The following is a 10,963-nucleotide window of genomic DNA, read 5'->3' as shown; positions in this document are numbered from 1 at the left end:
GGTAGGAGCCTGGTGCCACGCAGCCCGACGTGCCGGAGCCTGCGCCATCCCTCCGGCCCCGGACGGACGACGAGCCGCAGGCGTTAAAATGCTCGATTTTATTTAAAATAGCACTCGGAGAGGGAAGAGGGCAGCGGGGGACGAAGGGCGGCTGCGTATAAAAACAAAGCGGGGGGCCGGAGCCACGGGGGGCCGGAGCCGTGGGTGCCCCCAGCCCCTCTAGCCCCGCTCTCCGGCTGCCCCCATGGGAGCCTGATCCCTCGGGGCCGTGTCTTGGACCCCAGGGCCACGGCGTCCCGGCGGGACCCGCTCACCAAGGGGGACACCGGCTGCGGTGAGCAGCTCCCCCCCGGCAAAAAGCCACGGTGCAAACGCAGCCTGAGACCCGTATGAAGACGAAGAGGCGGGACAGCGTCCGGGGGGGTTCCCCATCCCACCGCTTTTTCAGCGGCACCTTCCTTCACGGCGTTGGTGTTAGAAGAGTTTTTGCATCGAGCAGCTGCATCCGTGGCCAGTCCCCTGCCCGGCTCTCGGGACGCGGCTCCGCTCCGGGATGGAGCAGCCGGGGCGGCGCGGGCCGGCGTCAGCAGGAGCTGGTCTGGAGGTTGGCCTCGTTGAGCAGCGAGGCGAGGGAGGAGGGCCCGTAGGTGCTGTCGAACTCCTCGTCCGAGCTGAGCTGGTCGTCTTGCAGGGAGGAATCGGTGGCCGAGCGGGCAGCTTTGCGCCTGGGGATGGAGAAGAAGGCTCAAGCCCTCGCCGGGGACGGGGCTGGGACCCCCCTCCAGCCCGGGGACGGGGCTGGGACCCCCCTCCAGCCCGGCATCCCCTACCAAGCCTCCTTCTCCAGCGCCTTGATGCGGTTCTGCAGCTGCTCGTTGAGCTCGTGCTGCTCCTCCAGCTCCCGCTGCGCCTTCTTGCGGGTGCCCTCCAGCCGCTCGATCTCCTCCTCCGCCTCGTCCACTTGACGCTTCAGGGCTTTCACCCGCAGGCTCAGCTGCGGGGAAACAGGGCAAGTCCCACGGGATTAGGATGGCCGGCGTGGGGCAAGCACCCAAGGGTCACTTCGGTGGGTCCCGAAGCCGCTCGGCATCTCCGAGGGCTCCCGTCCACCACCCACCTGGTCCTTCTGGTCGCTGACGTGCTGCCGCTCGTCATCGATCTGGATGGTCAGCTCCTTCACCTTCCTCTCCAGCTTGCGGTTGGAGGACAGCAGGACGCTCTTCTCCCTACGGCGAAGCAACGGGTCGTGGGGCAAGCTGGGCTGGCGCCCGGTGAGGGCGAAGGCAGCCCCGGGGCGGGGGTCTCTGGGGCCGGTACCTCTCCTCCGCCTGCAGCTTGTCCTGCAGCTCCTCCACCCGCGCCTCCAGCTGCGAGACGTTGCTGCTGGGTTTCTGCAGCCCCTCCGAGCTGGCCAGGCGGCTCTTCAGCTCCTTGTTCTGCAGGGAGAGAAAGCCCCGAAGCCGTCCCCGTCACCCCCCGCGGTGCTCCCAGCTGGGGTGGGAAAGGCTCAGAGCCTCGCTTATGTAAATCCCGGCGGTGAGTCAGGGCCCAGAAACCCTTTCCCAAGGAGGAGACCTAACGAGCCGGCTTATGTAACGGCAATTAGCCGCGCTGGCACCAGCCGGGGCACGAGGCGAGACCAGGATGTGCCGGGGACCAGTGGGTGCAAGAGCCCCCACCGGCTCCATGACGCCCATCATCCCCCAGCTCCCCAATTTCCGCTCTTAAACACCCTCGTTGGCCAAAAAAATCCCCAAAAGCACCACAAAACCCAGCTCCTCTCCCCGTCCCGCGCAGCGGCATCGCCCCAGCCTCGTCAACCGGGCGGCGGTAACGATGGCAGCCGGGCCGGGCCCCGCGGCGTCAGCAGTAGGAGCCCCGTGTTTTTCTTGGCAGCGGCAATTCCGCACTGGGAACAAGAACAGCTCGGGGAGCTTAGTTCCCACTGATCCATCTCGTTAAGAGCCAGCTCGGGGTTAGGTAACGAAGGGTTTGGAATGCAAGCCCTGGCAGGCTGGCGGGGAGCTGCGAGGAAAGGGGGGGATCCTGCGGGAATGCCACCCCGGGGAGATGCCAGATGGCTCCAAGGATGCTCTGGCCAGGGATGGGGCGTGGGGAGGATGGGGATGGGCCGTATCCAGAGCAGGGAGGAGGAGGGGGAACGGTTTTACAGCAGGAAAAACTCCTTGGGAACACGGTCCCTCTCCCAGGGATGCTCTGGAGAGGAGCGGGGCCGCAGCAAGATGCTTTGCCCTGCATCCCTCACCGGGACGAGGGGTCCAGCGGCCCTCCGGCTGTGCCCACGGCTGCGGGCTGGGCCCGGCCCTGCCGCAGCGCAGCCTTACCTGCCGCTCCAGCGAGACCTTGTCGCACTCCAAGTCCTGCCGGCTGGAGCGTTCCTGCAGCAGCTCTGCCCGCAGCTGGTCGATCTGGGGACAAGGACACGGCACGGGTTGGTTTTGCCGCGTCCTTTGCCGCCGCGTTTGCTCGGCGAGAGATCGGGGCCACCACAATTTCTTCCCATGACACCGGTGCCGCAGAGCACGGGTGGACTCAGTGCGCCCAGCAGCCGCACAGCCGGTATCGGTGACACCAAAAACCCCCGACGAGAGGATTTTGGTTCCTTCCTGAATTAGTTACCGCCGTTCTGGCGAGCGGCCCAGAGACGAGGGCTGCAATTTTCCACTGGAGGGTTTAAACTGGTTGGACTGGGATTTGGGGACCCGTCTGCACTCCCAGCTCTGCCCGGCACCGCGAGGCACGGCGGTGTGGCCGTGCCGGGGGCAGGAATGGGTTTGATCCACCGATGGAGCAAAACCAGAACCGCCCCAGGGGCCTCTTTCAGGTTGACGGAGGCGAAATACGCAGCTTTGTGCGTTATTTCAAAGCGAAGGAAATTGGGATTTATATTAAAAATTGCTTGGATTTTATTCAAGCAGCCCCAAAAGCCGGTAGGGCTGCTTCGGAGCTGAACCCAGCTGTGGTTTCACGCGCATCCCTGCTCTGCAGCTCCTGGGCTTCAGACACGTCCAGGATTCATGGGAAAAGTCTCCCCTGGGATGTGCCCATTTCCCAGATGGAAAAATGGGAAAACCACCCATTTCACCGGCTCGCCGTAGCCCGAGGGGTGGGAATCCCCTTTCCAAGCCCCAGGCTGGATCCCGGTGGGGCAGGAGGGAGACGGGCTATAAGCGGAGGAGCTGCCGATCCCGGGATCCCAGTAAAACCCAGCGCCGCCGGATCCCGGGCGGCTCGGCAGGCAGCTCCCGCCCGCTCGCAGAGCTCAAACAGGGGCTCCGGCTTTGCAGGTAACGAGCAGGCGGGTTAGGAGGGAGGGCAGAGCCCGGCGTGATTTAAGCCCCAACTTCCTGCACAAACGCAAACCTCACCCTGTAATTTCAGGGGATTGCTTTTTTTTCCTCCTGCGCCAAGCTCGTATAATTTCCGTTCGCGCCCGAACCAGCTTTTCAGACGCCGTCATCCCGATTGCATTTAGAGGGAGGGCGGGCTGCGGGCTGCTCGCTAACGACTCGTTAATGGGGTTTTCGCTCCAGTGACCAGTTGTACCCCAGGACCCACGTCACCCAGCGCTGTTTTGCCGGAGCTGGGGGTGGGTCTGCCCCGGCCCCGGCCGCGTTCGGGGCGGCACCGCCTGCCCTACCTGGTCTCTGCTCCGGTTGACCCTCTCCGTCAGCAGCTCCACCGTGGTCCTCTCCTCGTCCAGCTCCACCTCCAGGCGCTTGGACTTTTCCTGCCAGGAGACGGGACCAGAAGGGTCAGCACGGGCCTCGGGGTGCCCGCGGGCAGGGGGACGAGGGGCAGGAGGGGCTCAGGCCAGCCGGGGCCAGCAAGCGGGGATGCTGGAGGAAGGGGCTTTGCTCCGACAACGCTTCCAGCCCACCAAAACCCAACTGGCCCGGGCGGCAGGAGGAGGGAGATGCTCGGATACGAGACACGGCAGCTTGATGCTGTGCGGACCCCCGTGCGCCCACCACCCCATCAGGGGAGAATAACCCACGAAGCAACAGCCTGTGGCAAGCCAAGCCGCGGGGCAATGCCGGATAGAGCCGAAACAAAGCCGGCTGTGCTGGCAGTCCGTAAATAGGAATATTAGCAACAGCACCCGCCAGCGCTGCCGGGCTTGGGAACTCCTCTTTGGCGGCTGCGGGACAGGGGATGGCTGGGCGAGCTCTGCCCCTTGCTGTTAGCACACAGCACTGCAGGGACGGGGCGAGCGGTTTTGGGGCGCCGCGCAGCGCTCCCCACCTCCAGCGCCTTGACGTGCCGCGAGCGATCGTCCTGGGAGCGCTTCTTGGTCTCCATCTCCTGCTCGAGGTTGTGCAGGCGCTGCAGCAGCACCTCCTTATCCAGCAGCGTGCTCTCCCGCTCCGCCTGGCTGTCCTGCAGCGCTTGCTTCAGCCGGGCGACCTGCGGCGCCGAGGGAAAAGGCGTCCCCACGTGAGATGTGGCCCTGGGCACCCCAGGGAGGGACGGAGGGGACGGCGTAGGGACCCAGAACCTGCCAGCCCTTGCCGCACCTCGTCCTGCAGCCGTCCCATGCTGAACTGCATCTTCTCCACCTCGGCGCCCCGATCCTTGGCTTGTTTTTGGGAGTCCGTGATCTCCTTCCGCGACTTCTCCTTGAACTCCTCCAGCTGCGACTTCAGCACGGCCAGCGAGCTGTGCGACTCCTCCGTCATCTGCTCCAGCTGCGGCACAGCGGGGACAGCTCAGGCGCCGGGCACCAGCCCAGGCACCCTGTCCTGAGCTGACGGGACTCGAGGTGGGAGAAATACCCGTGGGCACGGGGCTGGGGGGGACGTTTCTGCCCTGTGGGCTCAGGAGCATCGCGGTGAGGGGTGCAAGCACCGGCAGAGCAGCCTGGGCGACCCCAGAGTCTGAGCAGGCACCGGGCTCTTGCAGGAGCCGCCTGGGGAAGGGCAGGGGACAACATGGCCCTGGGACACCAGGGGAGGCTGATCCCTGGGGACACCGTGGTTTTATGGAGTCTCCCAGGACATCGGGGAAGGATCGGTCCCAACCGGCTCCGCAGGGAAACCAGATCTGTACCCAAAGTCCTGGATCCCTCCCCTAACCCAGCGAGGGCGTCTCGGAGATCCCCGTCCCGTGCCACAGAGACCGGGTGTCGTGGCACACGATGCCGCATGGGACGGGGGGTCCTGGGGGTGCAAGCAGCCCCGCAGGCACCCGGGTGCCCCAACCTCTTTGTTCAGCTTCTCCGTGGTGCGGTCGAGCAGGCGCTTCTGCTCCTCCAGCTCGCTCTTGGCGCGCTTGAGCTGCTCCTTCTGCCGCTGCTCGTCCTGGTAGGACGCGCTCAGCTCCTGGTGCTCCTGCGTCAGCCGGGCCAGGCTCCGCTGCGCCTCCTCCAGGCGGGTCTCCAGCGACCGCTTGGCCATCTGCAGCTCCTGCTCCCGCTCCGTGGCTTCGCCCAGCGACTCCTCCATCTGCCTGCGCTCTGCCTGCAAAGACGGGGCTCTTCAAACTCCTTCCCACGGCGGGGGAACAGCTCAGGGCAGCTCAGGAACGGCCGCAGCCCCGGTACCTCCAGTTTGGTGACCTTCTCCTTGAGCCGTGCCTGGGAGCCCTCCCAGTTCTCGCCCAAGCGCTCGTACTCCTTCAGCTGCGTCTCCATCCCGAGGACCTTCCTCCTCAGGTCGTCGTTCTGCTCCTGCAGCTCCTGCAGGCTGGACTCCACCGTCTTCCTCGCCTGCTCCGACGCCTCCCGTGCGCTCTCCAGGGATGCCTTTGCCTGCAACACAGCCACGGCACGGGGTGGACCTGGGGCCAGCCGCTGAGCTGGGGGGGTCTCAGGGGGCAATTTGGGCTTGCATCCATTGGGAGGAGCCCACGGCGGGTGGTTGCGGGGCTGCGGGTTTGCCGCGTGGCTGCGAAACTTGGGGCTCAGGGGAAGGTGCGAGGGCAGCCCAGAGCCACCACTCACCTTGGTGGCCTCGTCCCGCTCCTCCCGGAGCTGCTGCAGGTCTCTGCGGTACCGCTCCAGCTCCCCGTCGCGGCTGGACGCCTCCTCCCGCATGGTGCCCTTCAGCGCCGCCAGCTCCCGCTCCCGCTCCCGCAGCAGCTCCTCCTGGCTCTGCTTCTCCGCCGCCAGCTCCCGCCGCGCCTGCCGCAGCTCCTGGGATGGAGGGGACGGGGGTGTCGGGGACCCTTGGCGCTGGACACGGTCCTCGGCGCTGCGTGCGCCTCCTCCCTCGTCACCCACCTTCCTGAGCGCCTCCAGCTCGCTGGGGTCCACCGCGCTGTTCCGCGCCTGGTCCGCCTCCTCCCGGGCGGCCGCGAAGCGCTCCCGCAGCTCCCGCAGCTCCTCCTCAAACTCCTCCCGCTCCAGCTTCACCTGCAGCAGCCTGGAGAGGGGCAGGATGAGGCCACCCAAACCCACCCCTGTGTCCTCGTGTCCCACATCCCCGTTCCCAGGTCCCAGCGTGCCCGGAGAACAGCACCCACCTTGGCCATCACCTTCCTCCCCGGGTGCCCAGGGCAGGAGGAGGAGAACCAGCCCCATCCCAGCTCCCGACCCATTTTAACGGGGTTTGGAGTAAAGATGCTGGATGGCCACGAGCGGCTGGACCTCCCCAAAAGCTGCTCGCGCCTCCGGCTCAGCCGCAGCTCCGGCACTTACTCCTGCTTGGTGTTGCGGAGCTCGTCCTTGTTCTTCTGGAACATGTCCCGCCAGTGCCCCGTCTCCTCCGCGCTCTCCTCCAGCTCCCGCTGCAGGTTCCTCACCACGGCGTTGATCTTCTGCCTCTCCGACTCCAGGTTGGCCTGATCCTGGATCGAAGCGTTGGGTGCTCAGCTGCAGAGCATCCTTGCAGGATGCTCTGACAATGTTGAGGTCCTGCCCCGGTTAATGCCCCCCCGAACCAGCCCAGGGAACCCACGCAGGGACCCGGGGAGCCCCCACACCTCCGCTCATCGCCCAGCGGCTCCGCCCTGGGGCAGCGAGAGCCGGGGCAGACGGATGCTCCGATGGGGCGACTTTGGGGCAGGACACAAACCCCATTTCCAGCTCAGGACCATTTAAAGGAGGAATTCATGGACACCGACTCCAAGCAAAGACCCTCCCCAGCCGCGGCCGGCAAGTCCCCGTCCACCGGCTCTCCCCAGCAGCCCTCCCCAGGGCCGGACCTGCGAGATGTCCTCCATGCTGCGCCGCAGCTGGTCCATGTCGCTCTGGTACTGCTGCCGGACGCGGTCGAGCTCCTTGTCGTGGCTGGCCACCTCCTCCTTGAGGGCTCCCTTCAGCGCCGTCAGCTCCCGCTCCCGCAGCCGCAGCTGCTCCTCCTGCCGCTGCTTGGAGCTCAGGGCCTCCTCCAGCTCCTCCCTGGTCTCCAGCAGCTCCTGGGCGATGGGGACAGCCGGGCTCGGTGGCAGCGAAGTGACACAGGGGGATGCTCACGCCCCGGTGCAACCGTCACCGTACCTTGTACAAGGCTTCGCCGTCCGGGGAGGCGCCGGAGCCCTTGCGCAGGCGGTCGAGCTCTCGGTGCGTCGCCAGCAGCTGCTCCTCGCAGTCGCCCAGCCGGGTCTCCGCCTGCTCCTTGGCCGTTTTCGCCTCGCTCAGCCTGGAGGGCAGCGCCGGGCCCTTCACAGCGCGGGGCGCGAGACCCCGGCCACATCTGCGCCCCGAAGGGCCGGGGCTGCAGCCCCCACCCGCCAGCATCTACACCGGCGGGCGGCTCATCCCGGCACGGCAAAGGGGACGGGGACAACAGGGGCGACAGCCACCCACCCTGCGCACCCCCAGCCCTCTCTGCATCTCCCAACGCCCCCGCCGCCCTCCCACCCCCCTCTGCCAGCACCCCCAGGCCGGGGACAGACAAACGCCCCCAGCCCTGGCGTGTTCGGCAGCGCGGCCGCAGCCCCCGGCAGCAGCTCTTACTCTTGCAAACTTCTCTGCAGCTCCTGGGTTTTCTTCTCCAGGGCTCCCCGCAGACGCTGGCTCTCCCCTTCGGCCTCCCGCAGCCGGGCTTCCAGGGCCCGAGCGGAGCCGCTCCTCCCCGGCTCCCTGCTCAGCTCCAGCTTCTGGCGGAGCTGCGGGAGAGGGGACACCGGTCACGTCCCTCCTGGGGGCCGAGCGGCCAGCGACGCTCCCGTCCCACCTCCCCAGCATCCCCCCCCGGCTCCGGCGGGGACGGGAAGGACGTCTGCAGCCCCAGCATCCCTGAGACACCCCAGCGGGGTGTAAATCAGACCAGGAGAAGATCTGGTCTCGCCTGGGCACCCAAGCCCAAGTGAAGGGGGCTCAGAGCAGGGACCCATTGCGCTTCCCCCCCCAGGGACGTAAACTGCGACCCCGCATCCCCCCACGCCCCCCACCCTTCTGCTTGGCTTCACCTTGGTCTCCTCGTCCAGCTTCTCCTGCAGCTCCTCCACCTTCCGGGCCAGCTCTCTGTGCTGGGGCTGGGAACATGCCGCGTCCTTGGCGGGTGCCTGGAGAGAACCCCCGGGCTCACTCGGTGGGTTTGGGGTGCTGCAACCCCCCCGGGGCCACGGCTCGGTCCCCAGCCACCGCCTGTTAGCCGCGTGCCGCTGGCATCCAGTCCCCGGCATGCCGGGACACGGTGCCGGGAAGGCAGGAGCCCCTGGGGGGGCTTGGGGACCGGTCTCCCCCCCCCAGCAGGGAGCAGCACCGGGACGGCCCCGACTCACCGCCAGCTCCTGCAGCTTCTCAAGCAGCCGGGCAGTTTTCCTCTTCAGGGAGATTTCGCTCTCGCTGCTCCTGCGGGCGTCAGAGCGGGGGGAAGCGTTTGGGGACGGGGGGGGACAGAGCTGGGGGACGGCCGAGCCCGGGGTGCGGGAACACCCCCTGCGCTTTGCTGCTCGCTCCCCCAAAATCCTGAGCACCGGCTGGCTACAGGGGTATCCCCGCTCCCAAACCACCCCGCAGCATCCCAGCCGCAGCCGCCGGGGCTTTGGGAAAGGGGCAGGGAGCGACGGGGGCACTCGGGGGGGGTTTGGGGGGCTCACCCCTCCTTCAGGATGCCGTAGATGAGCTCCTTGGGGTGCTCGCTGCTGCCGGGCTGGGTGACCTCCCGCTGGTCCCGCAGCAGGTCCGGGGTGGATTTGAGCTGCCGTGGGGGATAAAAAAATCTCAGCTCTGGCAAGGACACGAGTGCCCCCACCCGCCCCCCGGGTCCTGCCGCTCCGGAGCACGCCGGCACTCGCCTTGGTGCCGGTGCGGGTGCCCCCCTTGGTTAAGGGGCTTCTGACCCTGGTGATCCCAGCAGGATCCGGCCCCCCGGTACCTGCAGCTCTGCCCGGGCTTTGCTCTGCAGCCGCTCGGCCGCGGGCTCCTCCACGCCCCGGTTCGCCCGCTGGCTCCTCGTCCCCCCGTCCTCCATCCCTCCGGCTCTGCTCGGGCAGCTCAGGCTGCCGGCGGGCACCGAGGGCTGGGGGCGAACGCCGCTGGCCTGGCGCTGGGCACCGCGCAGCTCCCTGGCATCCGGCACGTCGCGGTGGGAGACGCGGCTGTCCAGGCTCTGGGAGCGTTTCCTCTCCTCTGAGGGGATCCGGCCCCTCCTGGCCGCCCGCCCTCGCTGCTGCACCTTCCCGTCGAATTTGCTGATGAGCGAATCCACCGAGGAGAGGGGTTTGGTGTCCACGTCGCTGCCGCCGGTGGCCACCACGGCCTCCGTGTCCGAGGAGGGGTCCTTGGCCATGGCCCTCGAGCCAGAGGCTTTGCTCCGCTCTGGTGCAATGTTCCACATGCTGCTGCTTTTGCCATCAGCCAGAGCCTGGTGCTGCCGGCTGCCGCTGGGCCGGGGAGCGCCGGCGGCAAAGGGCTCATCCACGGCGGCACCGAGCAGATCCCCGTGGGACTGCGTCCTCCGCAGCTCCTCCCTGAGCACCCGCTTGCCCGGCGGAGGTTTGGGCTCATGCCGGGAGGTCGCCGAGACGCCGCTCGCCTCCTCGTCCGAGGTGCTGTAGGACGAGCCGTGCAGGGGCTGCCGCCCAGCATAGGGATTTTCCGGCAGGTCCGAGTCGGAGCTGACGGAGCCGGAGGGCTGGGGGCCGGCGGGGGGTTCGGGTAGGAGCCCTCGCTCTTGATCTGCACCCCGAAGGAGTCGCTGCCCTTCTCGCCGCTGTTGAGGACGACGAAGGGCTGCCCGGCGATGCCCTGCACCCGCACCGCCACCCCGTAGGAGCCGGGCTTGCCCCGCGCCTTGGGGGGTCTCCGGGGCTCCTGCAGGTCGTTGATGAAGCGGATCTGGACGCCGTAGTCCACGGGGCTCTGCTTCTCTGCCATCGCCGCACTCGCCGGCCACTCCATCCCCGGGGCTCAGCACCGCGGTCCTGGCAGGGGGGGAGAGAGGGGGCAGAGTCATCCTCAGATCAGAGACGGCGCTCGGCGAGGGTCCGGCAGCACTCTCCTGCGAGGACGGGTGCCAGAGGACAGCCGGTGCCAGCGCTGCGGCGTCCCCAGGACAGGACGGGGACAAGGCTCGCTGTGCCGGCACCGGCATCGCCCAGCTGCTCCCGGGGGGATGCTGGGGAGGGCAGGGAGAGCAAAACCCCCCGGCCCCGCATCGGCAGCCAGACCCTCACCACGTCTCCTGCTGCTCGCCCTCGGCGGCAGGACCCCGGGGATGCGGAGGGGAGGCAGAGATCCCGACAGGGCTCCGCAGCCGGGCTCCGCTCCCGCTGCCTGCGGAACACCGCAGCCTGGCTGCAGCCGGAGCTCCGGCGTCCCTCAGCATCACCCCCAGCGCCCGCTGTCCCCGCAGCTGGGGCAGCCGCCCGGGTCCCGTGGGGAGGGGACAGATATGAGCAGTGACATATTGGGAACAGCGTGATGTAACCCTGCCCCTCGGCCCCAGCGGCACCCAGGGCGATGCCGGCTGGCAGGAGACCGGCAGGAGCGGAGGACGTGGCGGGGGTGAGCTCCCCCATAGGCACCTGGGGGGTTTAAGGGATGGAAAAGCCC

General features: G+C 67.8%; 1 protein-coding gene across 1 annotated transcript; it reads right to left on the bottom strand.

The window, feature by feature from the left end:
- Nucleotides 1-229: 229 nt before the first annotated feature.
- On the bottom strand, nt 230-10,288 carry CGN (cingulin). The gene is given in 21 exon segments (XM_050912282.1): nt 230-725; nt 831-994; nt 1,118-1,226; nt 1,318-1,436; nt 2,346-2,429; nt 3,662-3,751; nt 4,267-4,428; nt 4,539-4,709; nt 5,223-5,480; nt 5,564-5,770; nt 5,963-6,154; nt 6,242-6,383; nt 6,659-6,807; nt 7,165-7,377; nt 7,460-7,601; nt 7,919-8,070; nt 8,374-8,469; nt 8,689-8,758; nt 9,007-9,107; nt 9,285-10,055; nt 10,058-10,288. Coding segments are annotated over 21 exon segments (3,762 nt in total). The 5' UTR covers nt 10,286-10,288; the 3' UTR covers nt 230-583.
- Nucleotides 10,289-10,963: the final 675 nt, after the last annotated feature.

Source organism: Gymnogyps californianus, chromosome 29, assembly GCF_018139145.2.
Source record: "Gymnogyps californianus isolate 813 chromosome 29, ASM1813914v2, whole genome shotgun sequence".
NCBI classification, from domain to species: Eukaryota; Metazoa; Chordata; class Aves; order Accipitriformes; family Cathartidae; genus Gymnogyps; species Gymnogyps californianus.
The sequence above is the reverse complement of the archived record's forward strand: the minus strand, read 5'-3'. Positions and strand labels throughout refer to the sequence as shown.